Source organism: Anabrus simplex, chromosome 14, assembly GCF_040414725.1.
Source record: "Anabrus simplex isolate iqAnaSimp1 chromosome 14, ASM4041472v1, whole genome shotgun sequence".
Classification (NCBI taxonomy): Eukaryota; Metazoa; Arthropoda; class Insecta; order Orthoptera; family Tettigoniidae; genus Anabrus; species Anabrus simplex.
Genome location: NC_090278.1, coordinates 27,373,420 through 27,396,860, shown reverse-complemented (window position 1 = coordinate 27,396,860; position 23,441 = coordinate 27,373,420). Strand labels below are relative to the sequence as shown.

At 37.1% G+C, this 23,441-nt stretch overlaps 1 protein-coding gene across 5 annotated transcripts in view; it reads right to left on the bottom strand.

The window, feature by feature from the left end:
- The window catches only part of ttk (zinc finger and BTB domain-containing protein ttk), a 436,183-nt gene that overhangs the window by 95,996 nt on the left and 316,746 nt on the right, over window positions 1-23,441 (bottom strand). The window contains exon 5 of one of the 5 annotated variants that reach the window (XM_067157915.2): window positions 17,595-18,449. The exons of the other annotated variants lie outside the window; for them this stretch is intronic. Within the exon in view, the coding sequence (XP_067014016.2) occupies window positions 17,836-18,449 (614 nt within the window). The 3' untranslated portion in view covers window positions 17,595-17,835. Of the gene's footprint in view, window positions 1-17,594; window positions 18,450-23,441 lie in introns of those variants that run through there. 5 annotated transcript variants of the gene reach the window in all.

Sequence of the window (23,441 nt, the reverse complement as noted above, 5' to 3'; positions counted from 1 at the left end):
TTCAACCCCCCGCCGCAGAAAAAAGACTAAGAGTGTTGACGGATCACAGCTGTCTGCGGCTTGGTCATTCCAGCTCTGAAACTTTGGGCTGTTAGATCGGCAGCATAGTACTGTGACAAAATTTATTTATTCCACCAATTCAATACATAGAGATTTTAATTAAGAAATTAAATCTTGAATAAAATTATAGGGACATGTTTCGCCTGAGATGTGGTGCTGGAGGAGGATGGAAAAGATCTCATGGACAGAAAAACTCACCAATGAAGAAGTTCTTCGACGAATAAGTGAAAAAAGATCCTTTTTAACAACAATAAGAAAAAGAAGTGACCTGTTAATTGGCCATCTCTATAGGCACAATGGATTCATAGTTAATGTCACAAAAGGAAAGATTCAAGGTAAAAGAGGAAGAGGAAGACCTAGACACCAATATTCAAGACAGATCAGAGTGGAAATGAAGTTAATTCTTTAAAGAAATTAAAAATCCATTATGTTAGCCCTGATGGGTCTTGGCCTAGCAAGCGACCAAAGCCAGCTGATTACAAGATGACGTGTGATCCCCTCGAATCCTCTTAGCCCCTATTATTAATTTTCTAGACTAGGGTTGCTATCTCGTTGTCAAATAGCTCTTAGGATTGTTCTCACAAAGTGGACCTCAAACTAGCCCTCAGATCCAAGTAAAAATTCCTGACCTGGCCAGATATAAACCTGCAGCTATCCGATAATAAGCAGCCTCACTGACCTTAGACTTTAATATGGTAACAGTTGTCTTCTTTAAGTGAAAGCCTAAGATTAGATTTTCTCTGTGCCATCTCATTCCTTTACAACTTTGTGATTTAAGACAGCTGCACGGAATATAAAATTCCTGAAGTTTATTGCTTGGACGAAAAACAGTTTGATGAGAGCTGTAATCCAAAACTCATAACCACTACTGTTCAGTTAGTCCAAATTTCTAGAAAGAATACCTGTAAGATTTAGGTTTCTCCTATACATTTTATAGATGAGTGGCCAGTTTCTGGAATGACAACGTACTTATCAGTGACTTAACATGGTGATACGTTTAAAATGTGTTTCCGAAACAGCAGTTATCGGCTTCTTCATAGTTATCTGCGTAACGACTGGTAACTGCAGCTGGTGCTGTAGTTACCTCAATGTTAGAACTGATTCCAACAAATACCGATATGAGGCGCCGCTCCATACTGCTTCGTACAAGGTCTTATATTAGTTTTGTAAATATTAGTAAGTGATAATGACCTGCTTATAATATATTTACAGTCATTCATTGTAGTTTTAATGTGCTTGGGTGAGCTGGAGTCAACAATATTTCCGTCAGTACATTTACTTAGAAGTTATCACTGGCTTAAGTCACCGATTCAACTTGTATGGTGTCATCTGTCCCAGCTGTTTAGAGTTTACAATCTCCTCAAAACATGATGCCTCTACTGTAGATATATATTTGAATACGGGAAATGAATCGTCAAATAAAATAGAACTCGAATCAAGCGGATTTTGATGCGGCTCAAACTGATCTTTTAAGTGCAGCTATAATGTTAAAATCTCTTTCGTCAGGCTTTGAATCATGAGTATCACCAACAGTTAGTGAACACCCAATCCGAAATTATGGAGTATTTACCATTAATATTTACATTTGTACTAAATAATAAATATCTTAGGTACCAGTATGCATTCAATATAAGCCTGCTGAATAATAAATATTGATTTTTCATTGCTCTTTTTTTTAAATGTTATTATATCCTTTAACCGGTGAGGTGAGGTCTCATAGACTCCCAATAAACATAAAACATCTGGACTGTTTTAATTAAAAATCTTGCAGGAAGCTGTAGTTTATGTTACCTTCTTATTTGTATCAACACACTTCACACCCTGAGTCAGGGTTAGCTCGATACCTTCAATTGAAATTCTCAAGTGGACTTCACGCCAGCAGTTACGAGAGTCAATGCATGTTGCGTGGTCAGTGTAAGTAAAACATCTCATATTACTAGTCCGTTGCAGTTATTAAGGACTACAAATTCTCAGTTCGAAGAGTACATTAGGGAACTACTAATGAAAAATTTAGTGATATGGCTATTTTCTTTTGGCCATTGGCGATCGCAGTTTGTAAAGCTTTCATGTTGTGCCACAAAAGCCCGGGGGGGGAATGGAATTCTCGAAGGGTATGGCATCTGATCAGGTGAAATTACATGTCAAAGAAGAATGATAAATGAGCACGCTCCCGGGAAATAAGAGCAGGAATAAGTAACATTTTGCACGTAAGAATCTGCGCCGAGATACGGAAGATTAACTGAAGAAACGGCAATCTTGCCATACATGTCCAGCATCCTTGAAGAGAAAAACCGCATATGCGTTCTTTTTTTTTTGCTGGTGGCTTTATGTTGCGCCAACACAGATAGGTCTTATGGCGACAATGGGATAGGAAAGGGCTAGGAGTTGGAAGGAAGCGGCCGTGGCCTTAATTAAGGTGCAGCTGCAGCATTTGCCTGGTGTGAAAATGGAAAAACACAGAAAACCATCTTCAGGGCCGCCGGCAGTGGGATTCGAACCCACTATCTCCCGGATGCAAGCTCACAGCTCCGCTCCCCTAACCGCACGGCATACTCGCCCGGTATATATGCACATTTTAAGTAAGAGTTTTCCATTTGTTAGCAATCTACTAAAAAATCTGCAACAGTTGCAGTGAGAACAAATGGATATCGCACTATCAGTGCAGAACTTCAGTGGCAGAATGATAAGTTACAAAGTGTGCTGCGTGTTTTCATTTATGTGATTATTTTCGTTTACACTTGTTTGTGCATTCTGGATCAGTGAAAAGTGATCTGTTTGGTAATTGCTGTGCATTTTTATAATTTTACTGACGACAACGATCAAGGTGAAATTTAAAATGATGTCTGCGTACTGTGAATAAGAAAGGAGGGGAAATATATCCAATGTTCGCATTATTAGATCTTACATATATCAGAGATGTCAACTATTACAATTCAGTCATAATAATTACGAATTACCCATCATAATTACGCCTTTACGAATCACATACCACAAATTACGATTTGTTGTTGATTTTTAAATCTGGATGTATGAAGTGTTCAAAAGGATACACAAGGAATGCCATTACAAGTTCTCAGAATATTATTTTGGGATTTCTCATTAATGAGCTATACCCCTTTCCTATTCCTCGTTTAAGAATATTTCGAGTTTTCACGCGCCGAACGCAGTGTGTGCTTCCAGTACCAGAAAAATAGGCACCTGTGAAGTGGTATATCTTGCGGAGTTGTTGTCTTTGTTCGTCACATGACCAGAATTCCATGCAAGTACGCGAGTTCTTTTGTCTTTGTTTTGGCGGCAAAGTGGTGACAAACTGTTTCATTGCAGATACTGTGTGCGTGACTGTTGAAGTATTTATTTCGATTTGGTTGTCAAATGCACATATATTGCTCTTCTAGGATATATGCTAATCATGTGTTACAAAATGTGAAAGGTTTGAAATAATGAAGCGATTTCTTTTGAAGGAAAATACGTGCGGTGACATTACCGTGATTAGTGACGCTAATAATACACCAAAATATTTCAAAAATTTAGGGAGGAACACTCAAAAGAATGGCCCAGTTTACTGCGTCCCTCAAAATCTCATTCACACTTGTTTTATAGTGTGTGTAGCCGCGAATTTTCAGTTGCGCATGGTTAGGAAGAACAAGAGTGAGTTCCGTGCTAATACGAACACCGAAGTGTTAAGTGCTCTGTTAGTGCAGAGGATGCACATTATATCAAAAAGAAAAGCATGTCACCAGTATACGTTTACAAAACAGTAACTACAAGCTGCTAATGGAGCAACCACAGTACTCAACAAAAGAACTCAAGATATGTAGGCCTATTGCAGATCACCTCTTACTTTAGCAGGTTACAATCATGCACTCTTTATATGCCAGTCTTTGAATATTTGGTTGAATTGTATGATGTTCATTGATTTTTTAATAATATGTTGGTTGAACTGTATGTTCACATTGATTTTTCAATTATACGTAAGTTAGTAAGATCTCGAAAAAAAAATTCTACCGCCGCCACTCCCGGGCCCAAACGGCTGCATTACGAAATACCTTTTTTGAAAGTTGGCATCTCTGATATATTCATTTTATGAGAGATTACTACATGCTGAAGCAGATTGATTGAGATGACAGTGTACATATCTGCCAAACATTTTTCATTGTAGAAAACTTCTGGTAGTAAAAGTACCTAGATATTACCAAAATAACCCTAAAAACATATGCGTAGAGACATCTATTGGAGGATGAGATATACTAAACATGACAATAACTGTACTGTTTATTATCACAACTTATAAATCTGGATTTAAGTTTCCAGGAACTCATTTAAGGTAACAGCGCAGTTAAAGTTACAAGCGTATTTAGGTAACTCACACGTAACTGTGATGTACCCGAAACCGGCCATTAGTTCTTTTGAATTAACACGTTGAGCGCCAAGCAAAATTTTGAAATTTCACTGTGGGCCAAAACTGTATATTTGTTCTCTGGTGTTACAGTAGCGACATTCTACCACGCTTTTAACGCAAAAGAAAAAATTTATGTCAAAAACTAGAATAAATTAAGGCGGACAGACACCGGTGTCCGCTGTGGCCTGTTGGGAAACTTCCATCGGCTGGGGCCAAGGCGGTCACGCTAGTGGACCCCGTAATGTGCTGAATGTGTACAACAAAACACTTCAAGTAGCGCCATACACACTCAGTACATTACTGGGCGCACGCACTAGTGTGCAACAGTGCACTATCTACCAGCGTCTTAGGCCAAAAACATGATGGAATTGTTCACCTCGCTGTGCATCACGCTGTGTGGCGATCAGGGAACAAACTAACAGTAACAAATGACTCGAAACATATAGGAGCCGCACACCTCACCACACATCTCGCCGTTCACCGGGAATCAAACTGGTTCGATATTTTAGGCTGCAGCTGCCTGGAACTAGCGCCGTGATTGGTTGTCTCAAGGTCACCTTACTGCCCCATCTGTGCGATGTCTCATTGTTTTGATATCGCTGGTCATGCTGACTTCTGTGTCGTAGCCCTGTCGCTATGGATAAGGAGCAATTAATAGGTTAAATTTTCTGAAAGACTGCTATATAGGACCAACGCCATAAATGTTGGGAAGAAGTTGCTGCCAATTGAGCTATCACAAGTTAGTGGACACTTTTTGGGCTGTAGGTTCTATTAGGTATAAGAGTATTTTTTTTTTTTTTTAAGTTGCTTTACGTCGCACCGACACAGATAGGTCTTATGGCGACGATGGGACAGGGAAGGGCTAGGAGTGGGAAGGAAGCGGCCGTGGCCTTAATTAAGGTACAGCCTGGTGTGAAAATGGGAAACCACGGAAAACCATTTTCAGGGCTGCCGACTGTGGGGTTCGAACCCACAATCTCCCGAATACTGGATACTGGCCGCACTTACGCGACTGCAGCTATCGAGCTCGGTTTAAGAGTAATTAAACATAGACTAAGACATTCTTAAATATTCGTAAAATCTGCCCAGGTACATTTTAAGCTGTTGATACAATTTATAGAACTCTCCTTGTTCGGTTCATTTCTCACTGACTGGATGTGCACTATATTTTCTTCTCGTACTGGAAAGTAACCAGCACTTTACTGCAATACAAGCAGATAAATCACTATCACTGTCAGAGTCTGTAAGCATCTCAATATTAAGTTAGTACAATCCCTTATAGTGTTCTCTGAAAGGAATTCGCAAATGCTTCAGTATGTTCTGCTTAAGCAAGGTGTGATGGGCATGGCGAAATGCACGGCGAGGAGCGACGCGCATGGCAAGATGCACGGCAAGATGTTTTTGGCCTTAGAAAGGTGAGGCAATCCCAAATGATGAGCCCGTTGCTTCACTGCAGCCAACTGCTGGTAATTTCACGATTGAAAAAACCTCGAGCTTGAATACTTTCATATTATTATCGTTCTTGTCACTTGGGCTCCTTGCTTGAATCGTCAGTATAGTGGTCTTCGATTCAGAGGGCCCTGGGTTCAATTCCCTGCCAGGCTGAGAATTTTAAATGCGTCTTGTTAATTCTTCTGGCTTGGAGGCTGAGCATTTGTGTTTGTCGGAATATACATTCTCATTTACATACGACACCCACACTACCAACAACCACAGAATCAGAAAATAGTGAGTACATCCTACCACGTAGGATTGTCATCAAAAGAGGCATCCAGCTAGAAAACTGGGACAGGACCAGGGAGAAGGTGGTGATTATTATTATTATTATTATTATTATTATTATTATTATTATTATTATTATTATTATTATTATTACTGAGTAAAAGCATGCCTCTTATCGGAAGACTTCCTCAAATCATTCAAATAATAATCTCTGAAATAGATAATGGCACAGTAAAAAAATATATATATATTAGTTATAAGGATTAAAATGAGATTATGGGCATACAAATGAATATTTCATCACAACTCATACTTTCATACCTTTGTTCAGTCTTACTCATTAACAGCTGTAACAGAAAAAGGGATGTACAAAATAATAACTGCCAAATTTTCAGGAAAGGTTCAACATTTCATATGCCCTCATGGTACTAATAGGAAATCTTATATCTAGAATGTATCAATATAAAAATTAATATTACACAATATATCACATTTCTTTACCTGTGTTAGGACATTAAAAAATAAGTTATTTACATCATTTTCTATGTTAACTTGACTAAAAATTACAATTTTCACAGCAACAGTTTTCAATAGGAAAACATAATCTAAGCTACTGTATGGAAGTTAGCTAGACACTTTAATGAAAAATGCAACAGTAGTATTTGTGAGATAAAGAAGCTCAAAATATTATCACCAAACAGGGTGTATTAATTTTAATTTTTAGTCTTCTTTCACCCTCAAATATAAAATGTATGACCCAATCAAAGGTCAGAATGGCACCCTTATCAACGGCAAGTATGATGGCAAATTTGAATTCCTAAAACCCTGCTTACATCCCCTTCTGTTCCTTACCTAACCAATATGGTTTCATGTCACAGTGTCTCCACAGTTATGAATTTTTTTAAAGTATCTAGGCAATATCATGTTACATGAAGGAAGATTAGATGGAAAGTTTATAGAAGAGCCAACACCAATGTTGTCGGAGACAAAAGGATGTACCAAGGAAATACAATAATTACACACACTTCAGGATCCCTTCCTTGTGAATAGTCTTAGAATATTTTCCCCACTTCTTCAACGTTCCACTACTTCCTGGAGGTAGGGGCGGTAGAATGCATCCAAAGCATCCACTGCCTTTCGTAAGAGAACTAAAAGGGGTAACCCGGCATCCTGAGAGCTTGCTGAGAGCTTGGGTTGGCGATCACATGTCCCATAGCTGAATCTCATACTACTTCCACGTACTTGTGCCAGGCACTTTTCTCTTTCCTATCCAACATCCCTTAGTCAACTCCAATTTTCTTCCAACCCGAACAGTATCAAATTTGCAAGGCCTTACATTATCATTTGTTTTCACACCCTTAAGGACCCTAAATACAATAATCACCACCACATCAGCATGCCGTATGTGTCTGGCATTAAAACGTCCTAAAAATCCTATGACAGGATTCATCCTTAGGCACAGGTGGCAAGTACCTTGCTCACAACACCTCACTCCCAGCAACAGAAAACAAAGGAAACGTAACAAGACACTCTACTCGTGCTACTTTGAACCAATACTGAACATGCTTGGTCAGCCTGACTCATAACCGAGAAAATCTAGAGTAAGATCTTATGATGGGAATGAGGTTCCTGAAAAGTATATTGCGGAAAACGTGCACAAAGCAGCACACATAATGATGAGATGTAAGTTCCGTGAATTGAGCTTTAAAGACCACGTTGAAATAGACTTTCAACTTATTAGCCTATTTCGAGTGCATACAGTGCACATCAAAGAGATTTAACATACAATAAAGGAGAGTACAAATGATCCACCTTATATCAATACAAAATATATTGCTAATACAAGATCACAACATTTTTATTAGGGACCGGTTTCAATGACTTCGGACACCATCATCAGCCAAATACAAATATAGACCATAAGGAATAAAATGACATTAATTGGATGAAATATACAACGTAATGGTGCTTAAAAGTCATTTTTACAAAATTTACAAGTTAGGGACTTGATAGTCGAATAATAAAATAGAAGTGAAAAAATATTAACAAATGGTTTAAAAAGTTTTTGTCACTGTGTAATGCCTAAAAGTCTTGAGCACGGCGTGAATAAACACTGGATGAATGTTGAATGTTGACATCTTAGGGCCGTATTCATGAACGAGACTTTGACATAGACTTAGAAGGCGATAAGTCGCCATTTCCATTTCATAATCGCTACTTGGAGGTAAGTAAACTTAGATGGCGACTTTACTTCCAAGTCGCCGATGTTCCGTACTTAAGTAGACTCTGAGATCAGAAAAATAATAAAATGGCAGATATTGCTGGTGTAGTTAATTTTATAGACAAAATTGAAGAGATCCAGGAAATTATTCAGTACGTTGTGCCTAATCCTCGGCGTGTTATAAAGAGATGCACGGAACCCAGTTGAATTTAATACAGATAATGAGTTCAGAAAACGATATAGATTCGACAAACGTACATTAGATGTACTAACCATGTTTGAAAACGAATTACAGAAATATAATCGAGGATCACCCATACCTCCAATAATACAGTTCCTAGTTTCGTTAAGATTATTTTTTTAACTTACGTCACATCGACACAGATAGGTCTTTTTTTAAACCTAAGAATTTCATTTTTGTCCGTATTGAACTGAGAATGGATGATAGGGAAACTTAAAAACGATCCACCTTTTCAATACAAAAATGTTAATAGTTTATTTATAACATGTATTTGCACTTGGAACTAGTTTCAACGCTGTTTTGCGTCATCATCAGCCAAAATGTGGGAAATAGGCCAGCATGTAGGCATTTATATTACACAAGGCGTTACATTAAACAATACACATCTTACAAGGAGATAAAAACAGGGACGAATATAGAAACAAATGAATCGTTGAGAAAGCAAAAGTTATACATATTAAAAATAACCTTAACCACACATCTTGCAGTGCGAAAGTGTTCTTCTTGAATGATTCCTGAATATAAAACACACGCGCACACATTTCTGAGGAGCCCGCAGGCAGGACAAAGTAAAGTGAAACCTTAAGAGTTCTTCTGAGAAGAGTTCATCATTTTTTCTATGTTCCGACTAACTAATGAAGTCTCCCTTGAGTTCCTGAGCTTTACCGCCTCATGTCCCGCAATAAACATCATAGAAACCTGCCCCCACCCTACACGTAACGCTGCAACAATACACCACAAATACTGGCACAGTCAACCTCCAAACTCTCAACAACGTATTCCTTAATACCTATTTTATATTCTTGTCGAGCTGAATACCGGACCTGTGAAGATTACAAGATTATTTTGTGCATCTACAGAATGGTGTGTTAATGAAGCTATGTAATACACAGAGAGACTTTCAAAGGTGGTTAAATGAAGAAGTTATATCATGTTCAAGATCATGCTTCCACATCTCTGCACAGTATTTAAAATACAATTTACCGTTGGTCTTTTATAGCTATTGTTGAGAGTTAAGGAGAATTTCCTGTTGTGTATGTTTATCAGGAACTCAAGGGAGACTTCATTAGTTAGTCGGAACATAGAAAGAATGATGAACTCTTCTCAGAAGAACTCTTAAGGTTTCACCTTACTTTTTCCTGCCTGCTGGCTCTTTAGAAATGTGTGCGCGTGCGTTTTGTATTCAGGAATCATTCAAGGCAAATATTTTCGCACTGCAAGTTGTGTGGTTAAGCTTATTTTTAATATGTATAACTTTTGCTTTCTCAACGTTGCATTTGTTTCTACATTCGTCCCTGTTTTTATCTCCTCGTAAAATGTGTATTGTTTAATGTAACACCTTGTGTAAAAAATGGGGTTAGATGAAGGAGTTATATCATGTTCAAGATCATGCTTTCACGTCTCTGCACAATATTTAAAATGAAATTTTACCGTTGGTCTTTATAGCTATTGTTGAGAGTTAAGGAGAATTCCTGTTGTGTATGTTTATCAGGAACTCAAGGGAGACTTCATTAGTTAGTCGGAACATAGAAAAAATGAACTCTTCTCAGAAGAACTCTTAAGGTTTCACTTTACTTTGTCCTGCCTGCTGGCTCTTCAGAAATGTGTGCGCGTGTGTTTTATATTCAGGAATCATTCAAGAAGAACACTTTCGCACTGCAAGATGTGTGGTTAAGGTTATTGTTAATATGTATAACTTTTGCTTTCTCAACGATTCATTTGTTTCTATATTCGTCCCTGTTTTTTATCTCCTTGTAAGATGTGTATTGTTTAATGTAACGCCTTGTGTAATATAAATGCCTACATGCTGGCCTATTTCCCACATTTTGGCTGATGATGACGCAAAAGAGCATTGAAACTAGTTCCAAGTGCAAATACATGTTATAAATAAACTATTAACATTTTTGTATTGAAAAGGTGGACCGTTTTAAGTTTCCCTATCATCCACAGATAGGTCTTATGGCGACGATGGGATAGAAAAGACCAAGGAATGGGAAGAAAGCGGCCGTGGCCTTAATTAAGGTACAGCCCCCCACCAGCATTTGCCTGGTGTGAAAATGGGAAACCACGGGAAACCATCTTCAGGGCTGCCAACAGTGCGGTTCGAACCCCGGATGCCAGCTCACAGCCGCGCGTCCCTAACCACACTGACAAATCACCCGGTCGTTAAGATATTATGCTACAGGTAAGAGTAAAATTATTGTTAATATAGTGCAAAGATTTTGCAGTTTCTACTCATCGTGTTATCTATTTAGGTTAAGGGATGATCAGCACAGATTAATGCATTCTTATAGTAAATACAATAGTCTTTCACACTTCCATGGTTTTCAGGTAACTTCCAAATTGATTCCCCTGATTTACGAGGAGTAAGCCAGCCCTCGGTATGTAGAATAATCAAAAGAATATCGATCCTGACTGCCCGAAAGAGACCACAGTTTGTTTCGTTCCCAAATGAAACTGAATGTCGAAATAATGCGCGACGTATGTATGAAAGATCCTGATTCCCTGGAGTGGTTGGAGCTATTGATTGCACCCATGTACCAATAAAAGTCCAGGTGGCAACCATGCTGAGGTTTTCCGTGATAGGAAAGGGATTTTTAGTTTCAATTATCAGGGCATAGCCAACCACGAGATGTTTATTGATTTCGTTTATAGCTATATCTTCCTTCTCTTTCACTAGTTCTAGTAACACCTCCCTTTCATAGTTGTTGAAGGCAATTTTTGCTTTCCATCCATCGTCGAGAAATAAAAATTGAACTGTTTTAACTGGATTGGATTGAGTTTACACAGGAAACAGCTGAAGTTGTTCTTCTTCTTCTTCTTTATTAAGAAAAACCTTGAGTGATTGGAGATGCTATACTGCTCTTCCATTGTTTTCACTGCCAACTTCATATCTAATTCTTCACATCGTAACTTACCAAAGTCTACTTACGCCAGAGTCTACTTTGTAAAAGTTGCGTTTATGAAACAGACTTCCACGAAACTCAACTAAGCCAACTTACGTAAGTCGAAGTCAAAGTCACGTTCATGAATACGACCCTAAAAGCTGACGTAAAATACTGTTCCTCTGTTGATAATATGCAACTTGGTCGTGACCTGTAATATCAGTTTTCATAAAACAATAAATTATAAAGTCAGCTTTTAGATGTCAACATTCAACATTCATTCGGTGTTTATTCGTGCCATGCTCGAGACTTTTAGGCATTACACAGTGACAAAGACTTTTAAAACCATTTGTTAATATTTTTTCACTTCTCTTTTATTATTCGACCATCAAGTCCCTAACTTGTAAATTTTGTAAGAATTACTTTTAAGCACTATCATGTTGTATATATTTCATCCAATTAATGTCATTTTATTACTAATGGTCTACATTTGTATTATAATATATATATATATTTGTTCATTTGACCTATTGTGGCCGATGATGGTGTCCAAAGACATCGAAACTGGTCCCTAATAAAAATGTTGTGATCTTGTATTAGCAACATATTTTGTATTGATATAAGGTGGATAATTTGTACTCTCCTTTATTGTATGTTAGTCTCCATTCAATACGGACCAAATATGAAGTATTTAATATTAAAAGAGATGTAATGCAGAGCCCAAAAATGACCAGCCGGACACCCGCGGGAACTAACCCTACAACCTTCATATTTTGTGTCCGATATTCTTCTGACTGAACTATGGTGGCCTTGGTTCTATTTGTTCTGTTGGCATGGATATGCATAATGGGTCTAGCACTGTTGCCTGTCGTGGGACATTCAAACTGAAGGTCGTTTTCACAACAGCGTCGTATTTGAAATAGACTTTCAGGTTATTAGGTTTCGTAGAGTACATATACAGCAGTACATGCCCACCAGACATAACTTTTGGCCGATGATGATCATGATGAACACTGTTTTAACCAGTATAACACCGAGGTCATCAGCCTCCACAACTTTTGGATTCTGCTGGTTCAGATCCCACCAGTGCACTGCTAAAAATTATGGCATTCATTAATGGTTCAAAAAAATACAAAAAGCATAATGCACTTTCCCAACCAATGGGAACTGGGATACTATGTCAGCATGTGTAGAGGTTAAATGCTGCAAATATAATCATTCCATAATGAGTTGAGAAAGTAAGATTTTTGAACAATGGCCAATTCTAACAGAATAATATAACCAAACCTCGTGGCTCAACAGCCCCAAAGCGTCATGACCTACCAAATGACTGTTGCTCAGGTCGAAGGCCTGCAGATTATGAGGTGTCATGTGGTTGGCACAACGAATCCTCTTGGTCACTGTTCTTGGCTTTCTAGACCATGGCCGCTATTTCGTCAGATAGCGCATGAACTATAATCATGTAGACCGGGTGAACCTCCAACTAGCCTTCAGATCCAGGTAAAAATTACTAACCTGCCCAGGAATAGAACCCAGGACCTCAGGGTAGGAGGCATACAGGCTACCTGTACACCGTGGGGCTGGCAATTTCGTGAGTTTTTTCATCTGGTCGGTTTAAAGGGAGTTTCATTGTATTCTAATACTGAACTCACGGCTGAGACAGGATACACTTTGCCAACTTGTCTAGAACAGCATAGTTATAAAAATAACTTGACCATCTCTATTGTAGATATATAAAAATTATATATTAGAGATACCACACTGCAAGTGTGGTAAGTACATTACCTTCATTAGGAATATGTTGCTGATATTTTGAAAAATTAGCAGCTTTCAAATCCAAACAAATAGCTAAATATGATAATAGTGGAAACTCCTGCGAGAAACTGGCGATACTGCTTCTGCGTGCCATCTAACAGTTCGAGGAGATAGCTACACTTTCAACTGCAGTCTGCTGTGTATGTAAGAAGTGTCACATGTGTAATTCACACAGTTTTGTGCTTGTTAAGCATCACTATTTTGGAAATGGCGGGAAGAGGAGTTATTTGCACTATATATGCCTGCTTTATTTATAAAAGATAAAGTGATCGCAGGTCATTAGACGGATAATAATAATAATAATAATAATAATAATAATAATAATAATAATAATAATAATAATAATAACAGTAATAATAATAATAATAATAATAATAATAATAATAATAATAATAATAATAATAATAATAATATTGCCTCAGCTACCGTGTGGAGACATTTCAATTTGACGCCATCCGGCTGTCTGCTCGTCAATTTCGACGTTCCATTTTTACTCTTGGCCCAGTAGGTGGCAGACCGAGTAAACTGAAACTCTCCTGGGCGTCCATGGCTGAGATTTAATGAATTTTGTCGGGTAAACACCAAATGTGTCACCAGAGATCTTTTACATGCCAACATCGTACAACACGGAGTGTCGAAAGGACTTTTTTTTCGCCCTTCAAAAATCCGACTACCTCTGCCTGTTCATGTTTATAGGCCGGTACCTTTTCTATTTGTGTGAGGGTACTTTCTCTAAAACATTGTTACAATTAAACCTATGCATTTAATTGATTTTCAGGTGTACTCAGTGGATTGTGAAAAGCATAAGGGCAGATTTCGATGTAGTTCTGAGGACCAAAGGACCAAAACATTTAAATAAAGGCTTTGTAGTGTGCTCGGATCACTTCACAGAAAAGGATTCCAAAAACAAAAACCTCTTACGCCAAGGGTACATTGTGGTATTTTTGATCTGAACTACTGTGGTCAGAATTACACAATGATTATGCTTTCCATTGGAGCACCACACACGACTGCATTCAAAACATTTTGTTTCGATCATTAGAGCAAATGGAGGTAACAACATACCTGCCAACTTTCAGAAATCAAAAATAGGAAGATTTTTTAATTCTTAGATTTCATCACATATATTGCATCACGGTCTAGGTGAAAAAAGGACAGGATAAAAGGCATACATATTTACAGTTTCCAATGTGAATTGACTATTAAATTTAAAATCTTGAACTAAGAAAACACAAATATAGTTACAAGAAAATGTACCTAATCATTCTCATTTATGACATATACATACGAATAATATTTATATCACATGCAACAAAATGCATAATAGACTGTAAAATGGACTGGGTGAGTTGGCCATGCGGTTAGGAGTGCGCAGCTGTGAGCTCACATCCGGGAGATAGTGGTTTCAAGCCCCACCTGTCGGCAGCCCTGAAGATGGTTTTCCGTGGTTTCCCATTTTCACACCAGGCAAAGGCTGGGGCTGTACCTTAAGGCCATGGTCGCTTCCTTCCCATTCCTACGCCTTTCCTGTCACATCGTCGCCATAAGACCTATCTGCGTTGGTGCGACATAAAACAAATAGCCAATAAAAACCTGTAAAATGGACGGGAATTTAATTTTATAGATATCTCTGAACACTTTGAGATAACGCTTATGTTTTTTGGCCATAATGTGAAAATACTAGAAGCTATCACCAACACAACTCCCTGAAATACATGCAACTCATTAAATTATGAAGTAAGAATGAACACAAATGCACAGAAATACGTGAAACTACCACATACTAAAGATATTAATGTGTCTCATACATTATTAAGATACGACTTTGACAGGGGAGAAAAAAAACATGTGGCCTACAACTCCTACAAAACTACGTGCAGAAACATGTTAACAGTGCACGATCCACGCAATAACAAACTCATTCTTTCGTCCCGATTAACTGAGTCGCTTGCACGCGCTAGCCTCTCTTGCTTATACGACGATTTCCGTCCCGAATCCCCAGTTGTAAAGCACATAAGATACACGAAGGCAACGGACGATACACTCGCGAAGTAAAGCATCAAATAAATACTCTTAAAAATGGGGTTGCGTAGAATTACACAAGCAGGTAAGAATTTATCCTATATCCTAGGGGAAGGTTAGTAATAAGAATAAATCAGAAAATCAGAAGAAGAGTTATAAAACTGACAGTTTCCGGGTAGATCAAAAGGGTTGGCAGGTATGTAACAATGTAACCCCAGATGCAACAAAATTTTGCAGTGCCATAAGAGGTGAAATGATAAATCAATTGCTCTGAGCTTCTGATGACAGCAGTTGTGAATCTGATGTTGCAAACTTTCTATCGACTCATAATGATGTGATGAAGTGCAATTTTGAAGCTAATGTCACTACACAGTGAGAGTTAAATGAACATGTAAATGACTATGATGTAATACAGGAAAATGCAGACCACATTATGCCATGGGCTGGGCATGTAGCAAGTTTCTCTATGTTGAATGTAGGGATGTATTGTCAACTTATGATGATTATAGCATGGGAAATTTGCGCACAGAAATGAAGTAGTATGATAATTCTAAAATGATGTTTCCTAATATGTGTTGGGGAAAGTTGTCTGCCCAAATATCAGGAGCATTGGAAAATAGCGTTTGTTGGAAAGCACACACAGAATTAGAAGCAAATTAACTGACAGTTTTATTTATCAATGAATGGATGAAGATAGTGAAGGTATATGTAAGAGTGGTATAAAACTACCGACTGACAAGTATTTTCAAAGTCATTAAGGTGCATGTGAATACAAGCAATGATTCAACAGAGAAAAAACTTGCCAGTGAAAATATCAAAGTGAAAAAATAGTGCATGTGTGATTTGCTCTTGGAGATGCTATCAGACTGTTAGTGATAACATGACGATTGAATGATTTAATTTAATTAATACATTTGTTTTATTCTTATTACTGTTTTCTTTCAGATGCCTGCCTGGCGGCCATGCTCATTAAGACGAAGTCTAAACGGTCTGATACTGTGGTTAACCGGTTCGAGTCACGTTGGTTGAAAAAAATTTCACCATCAGAATGTTGGCCGACAGGATAGGGGAAATGGTGGTATACAATTTCTAATCACTAGATTGCGTGCCAAAACCCTGGATTAAATCCAAACCTCTCCGCAGTGCTCATATGGAGTGAGGGCATATGGCGCTGTTGGTGAGATGGTGATTTGTCCGTCAGACGGAGATGTTAAGCCTTCAGCAGACCCCTTGGTGCTATTCGACAGGAGTAGGCAATGTGCCGGCACCAGGTTTCACCCTCTCCCTTCCTACTAACATTGTATATCACATCATTCATTTCACCTCATTAACTCCTCTGATGAGGTTGGCATCAGGAAAGGCATCCAGTCATACAAACCCGCCATGACAGATTCATCTCACCTCATACCCGACCCAGTAGAGAAACGGGACAAGGGTTGGACAAACAAACTGTTTCTTTCAGATCAACTCCATATTCTTCCTTCCTTATATTATGTTACAAGAAAGATGCAAAGTCTAAAAGTCTGTATTTCGTTGGGTTTTCAAAATCAAAATATGTAGTGTTCTAATAGCTCATCGTGTTAATGTCCTCCTTGAACCGCTAGGTGGCAGCATTACGTGCTGTCGCGCTACTCTGCATGGTAAGCGAGGAGAGTTTCCACTATTATCATATTAAGCTATTTGATCCAAATATATTACAAGATATACATAAAACAACAAGAAACTTGTCTGATTTTCTTGCTTCCTGGAAAGTAATGCTATTAGAGACATGCTATTCTGGTCCTAAGCTGGTGACTTAACCTCAAAAAATCAACTACAAGAACCTGAGTAACAACTCCTAACTGGATCAAAAAATTAAGTCATTCAAGTTTGCTTGAAGTTCTCATCCACTCCAGCAGGCCAGATGTGGGAATGACCGAGCATCCTCCAATCCTATTATTGTTTAAAGCAATCCCCCCCCACCCACTTTTTTTTTACAACTTCTACTAATTTGCTATGCCTAACACAATTAGAGTTTCTCTGCCAGGGTGAACTCCCTTAGTCTTCAATATTTTCCTGCTTCATCTATCAGGCAGCAGACCGAGTACTGGAATGCCTCACACGCCAGTTATACCGTTCCTAAGGTCTCCTCCTCCGCCGATCTGCCATTAAGAACGTCACCATAAACCTGGCAAATGGCCCTGGCAAATGGCCCTTACAAGGTGCTACCAGAAAGAGGTGTTACTCCTTAATCACTTGTGCTCCGTCCTGCCTTGTAAGAGGCAGAGCTTGGCCTTCCATATGTTGGACCCAGGTTAGCAGGTTACATACAGTATCTACATAAAATTAAGAATGTTATAAAATATACTTGATTTCAGGATGGAGTCAAAAGTGGGTACAACACATTTAATAGATGGTATAAAGATGGAAGCTTTGGAAGTTCCTAGAAGGCAATTAATGAAGACACTGTGTCATGACGAAAATACGAGTACTAAGGCAATCTGTGGACTCCTTTCAAATGTGTCATCATATTATCCCTCCTTGTAAACTCTTTACTACACATGGGACAAGAGAAGAATTGCTTTGTTTGCTTGTGTGTTGTCAGGTAGTGGCGACAGAAGTTGCTGATGTGCGTGTACGTTTTGTGACATACTTTACACCTGTATACATTCTCAGCTTCACGGACACAGAACCTGCGTGTTGAGCCCATGCCTCCTTCACCGTCTTCATCTCCTCCCATTGCTCCCGAGCTCAGATTTCCAAGAACACTGCTATCAAACTCCTCTGTCACAAAATCACTGTAATTCTCAAACTGGAATAGCATCTTAGCATCCATGATAGATAAGGTATTATTACTATTTCTAACAGTTAGGTCTCCCAAGGATCTCCGTCTACTTTCACCATGATGCTCTTCACCATTCTCTGACACTTCCTTCTCCAGTTTTACAGACAATGCATCATCACCATTCCCATAATCTTCATCCATTTCATCCTCTTCAACACTGGACGTTGGAGATAATGTAATCAACTCATTTTCATCATCAGGCAAAGATGACTCATCATCACCATCCATCAAACCATCGTCTTCAGATTTTTCCAACTGATCTGTAATGGAACACATGTAAATTTATTTCTCAGCGAAATCTCAACAATCCATCATTATAACAAACACTACACTACACTACACTACAAACTACATTCTAATGAGTAAAACCTCTGCTTAAAGAAACCACTCCTTCTAATGAAACAAAAATATATACCACTGAACTACAAAAACGATGATCTACAACATTCACACGGTCACAGTGCCGAATATGAACATAAATAGCTTTAGCTTGTCAAATTAGAAAGGAAGGGGGGACTATTCAGCAGAAGTTTTACTCTGAATATATTTCATAAAATATAATTTATAAAAAATCTGTTCTTCTACAGCACTGTCAGGTCCAAGTTTGGAATTCCAATATACACTGAAGCTTGCAACGCCAACTTCATGATCCACACTGGAGAATTTCCATCTAACCAATAAAAACCAATAATAGATACTCCTCTAGATATTTCAAATTAGACCCGTGTGCTAGGGAATAACAGTTTTTCACAGTAACCCTATTAATATGTTTTGTTACATCTGTCAACTTACCTATGCAAAACACATACTCATGTTAAAACGTCTTCTTTCGTGGAACAAACTCTTCATTGGTCTGGGAAAAATTTAGCCATGTTGTAGGGTACACACAAAGATGTAGGCATTAGAAGCACGTTCTTAAGTTCTCTACTATGACCAATACTGTGTAATCCAACACCTTTACCTGGCAGCAGCTTCACATTAGGCAACATAAAAGAATGTAAAGAAAAACACATTTTTATGGTGAAAATTTATCTATTCCCGTGGCATTCAGAAATGATCGCACCACTATGAAGACATCAAAATATTTACAAAAAAACGCAGTATATCCGATTTCAAAAATAAATTCAGAGTTGAAATTAAACGAACATTATTTAGCAGTCCACACAACTATACCAACGAAACTGCATTCAGCAAATGTATCGTAGTTTCATATTTTCATTTTCACAAAATCTATTAGTAACTTACGCAAAACCTCATTTTTTTGTTGTTTTTTTTTAATGAAGACACTAAGGATCGCAAAATGAACCATAATGTATCCATTATAGGTCTTTCAAAACAATATCCTTTGACATGTATCGTATGGAAATGACAAGCAGAGGAACTGTAATTATATAGTATTTTTGTCCTCAACTGTTATACATGATTTTATCAAATTTCAACAGAACATTTTTGTCAGTTTACCTTCATAGGTGAACAGAAATATAAGTACAACTAAACACACTTCAATAGTTCTAAAAATACTCCTTTTTCTATAATTATTTTAAGAAAACTTATTCTTTCAAAAGACTTACAAGAAATAGGTAGAAAGTAAAGAAAGAGATTCATTAAGCAGAGGTTTCACTGTCACTACTACCAATCAAATCAATCACACTACAAATACCCTACACAAGACGCAACTCTGTCAGGAGAAATCTTCATCCTTTTCCAAAGATTGCTTTTTAAGGATAATACAACACTATGTTATACAGATATATATCTAATATCCTAGAGGCAGAAAACAGGAAGAAAGCACTGCTATGAACACTGAAATAAACTGAAACAAGTTCTAGGAAATTATTCCAAACTAAGATTGACAGACTGAATTAAAACAAGAATTCTAGGTAATAGACAAACCATTTACCAAAACAATAGTCAGGTATTTCATAGAACTAAGGAGAGATAATGTTCTAGTCATGACAATTCATACAATCACAATGCTGAATTAATAATAGGAACTACTTGTGAGCAATACCGTATTATTATCCTGAAATAAACAAATAATAATAATAATAATAATAATAATAATAATAATAATAATAATAATAATAATAATAATAATAATAATAATAATAATAATGATAATAATAGCCAGAGTAGATTCATCAACCAATTTGAATTTGCCTCAAATGAAAATCACTCATCCTTTATATAATTCGGGCTATCACTCTTGCAGAAGATAATTATTACCAAAGTTTCACTAACTAAGTGTTCTAAGTTATTAAAGCAAGAGATTTACAAAAACCATCAGCAGTTCTGCTAATTAGATTTTCTTCTCTGCACCATTACATTACCAGACGGGATGATCTGCCCATATGGCCCTTGGACAGATGCAACGATCACCAAATAACACACATTCATCACCAAAATTCCCGTTTCTTATGAAAAGAAAGTTTTTTTTACAAAACATCAGAATTTAAACAATATATCTTGTTACAAAATCATGTCTAGCTATCCTAGACCAGAACTAACTTTCTTTATCAAAGAAATTAACATAGGACTTTCAGATCATAGACATTCCATTCATGCTTCAAGTATCACGGGTTTTTTACGCAGCAGCAGCAGTGGTGGTGTATTTTAAAAAATTACAGTGAGTGTGCTAGTAACAACAGTGTAACGATACACTCCCTGGAGAGAACAGCTGTTCTTCTCGTTGGGACTTTCACTGTAATGGACAGATATGCCATGCTGTGCAGCAAATGCATATCCTAACAAAATAATGTTAAGTACTCAATAAATATATTTAGTAGAGTGTTCAAATCATAACAGTGGTGGTAGTCGTTACTTTCGAGAAGGCTTGTTTAAAATAGAGTAAAATAATATATTATTATTGGTCAACCTTTTCAATACAAAATGAAAATTACATAGGGACTAGTTTCGACCTAGTAATAGGTCATCATCAGCCTGAAGTAAGTCAAAGATCGAAGAAAACATAAACAATGTAAACACAAGTACAGTCTCTTTAAAGGTACATACCAAGTGGGAAGTTGAGTAGAGATATATGAAAAATAATAACTCATCCAAATTGACGAAGCACTGAGCGGAATTTATGTAAAGTTCGGTGCGCCGTATATTATAAAAGACCACTGTGCACTAAATGATGCAATAAAGAAGAATAGTAGGTTGAATGCTGGCTTCTTCTTAGCTGTTGTATAATCGAAGAAATTTACGTCGTGTTTTATAAGGTATTGATAGACGTCAAAATACATGGATGTTGGAAGGCTCTTCAGTTTTTTTTGAACATGGCAATAGTTGCGTGTGGAGGCTTAGGAAACCAGAGAAGCGTTATATTATGTTAAAAAATAGAGATCCTTAAAAAAGTCCCGTGCGTTGTATAAATTGTGGAAATGGAAATCGAAAAAACTCGGTTCTTAAGCGATAATGTTGTTCATTCAGAGATCGATTGAAAATAAAGAATTGTAACATAGTCTTCTCAAGATGTTCATAAACCAGAATTAATAGACGATGCGAAGTATGATGCTAGGAGAAAGCTCTTCTGCTTCTGGAATCTTGAAGGACGATGGATGTTTCACGAGGTGGAGCAACATATATGGAGTTAAATAAAGGTGGAAATAAATTCGCAGTTCAATGCGGACCATAAATTTGATTCTGAATAAAAGACAGTAAGATTTTTTTTTAAATATGTCAAAAGGAAAACTCAAGCGTGATGTGATGAGCTGAAGAGAGAAACGGAGGTAGGAAAGGATCAAAGGAAATTTTGAGGAGGTGAGGGAAGAAAAATGAAGGCAGGAGAAGAATATATAATTTTTTTTTATTTTTTTTTTTATTATTTTGTATATTTTATTTTTTAGCTGAAGAGAGAAACGGAGGTAGGTAAGGATCAAAGGAATTTTTTTTTTTGAGGTGAAGGAAGGAAAATAAAGGTCTGAGAATTTTTTTTTTTTTTTTTTTTTTTTTTTTTTTTTTTTTTTTTTTTTTTTTTTTAGGTGGGGCTGAGGGATGTGGGAATATGGAAGAATGATTAAGAAAAGTGCTAAACATAGAATGAACAATCGGACCTTTAATATTAGATTTTGATTGTCTGAAAAGTTGAATTAGCAGGTCAAAAAGAATGTTTGATTTTTCGGAAATGTCATTGAGATTAAAATTGGGATTGAAATATTGGTCTAAATTTATAAAGCAATTCTCTGTTATGTTAAGGAGGGGTCCTTTATTCATAATTTTGAGAATTGTCATATCTTGTTTAATGTCAGTAAATTTATGATTACAATCATTCATGTGCTGACCAACTGCAGAAAATTTATTGTGTTTTTGGGCATTGACATGTTCAAGGTATCGTATTTTAAAGTTTCTTCCTGTTTGTCCGATATAAGAAGAATTGCAGCTGTTGCATTTGAACCTATATACACCAGATTTTGAAAAAGGGTCAGTTCTATTAATAGATGATGAGTTGTGTAAGACATTAGCGTTATTATTGTTGGTTTTGAAGGAGATTTTAACATCATGTTTTTTAAAAACGTTAGTGACCTTGTAAATATCTTTATTGAACGTGAAGGTAGAAAATGAAGAAATTTTTGGTTTTTCTTTTTTCAGAGTGGTTAAAGGACGATGTTTGTATTTATTGATAATACTTTCAATGAAAGAACTATTGTAACCATTGAGTTTTGCGATCATACGGATATTGTTCAATTCTTTTTTAAGATCACATTCTGACATTGGGACCGTATAGGCTCGATGAACCATACTATTATAAGCAGCTCTTTTATGGATTTGTGGATGATAGGAAACTTGATGAATAGTGGAAGATGTTTGGGTAGGCTTTCTGAAGATGTTGAATTTTAAGGAATATAGATGCCTAATGATGGTTAAGTCTAAAAAATTTATTCTTTGTTCAGATTCAGATTCGAGCGTAAATTTTATGTGTGGGTCGATATTATTAAGGCTGATAAGAGTAGAAGCTGCGTCTGTTGTGCTTTCATCTAGAATAACCAAAGTATCATCAACATATCTAGCCCAAAAAAGAATATTAATGAAGTTATTATTATTATCAATTTTAGTATGTTCTAAAAAATCTAAGTAGATTTCAGCTAGGATGCCCGAAACCGGCGATCCCATGGCCAAACCTTCCTGCTGGTAGATAATACCGTCGAAAGTGAAATAGTTATTGTTTAAAACCAATTTCAGGATAGACATAAAGTCTTGTATTTCTAAAGCACTTAGGTGACTGTATTTGCCTAAATTGTTTTCAATTATAG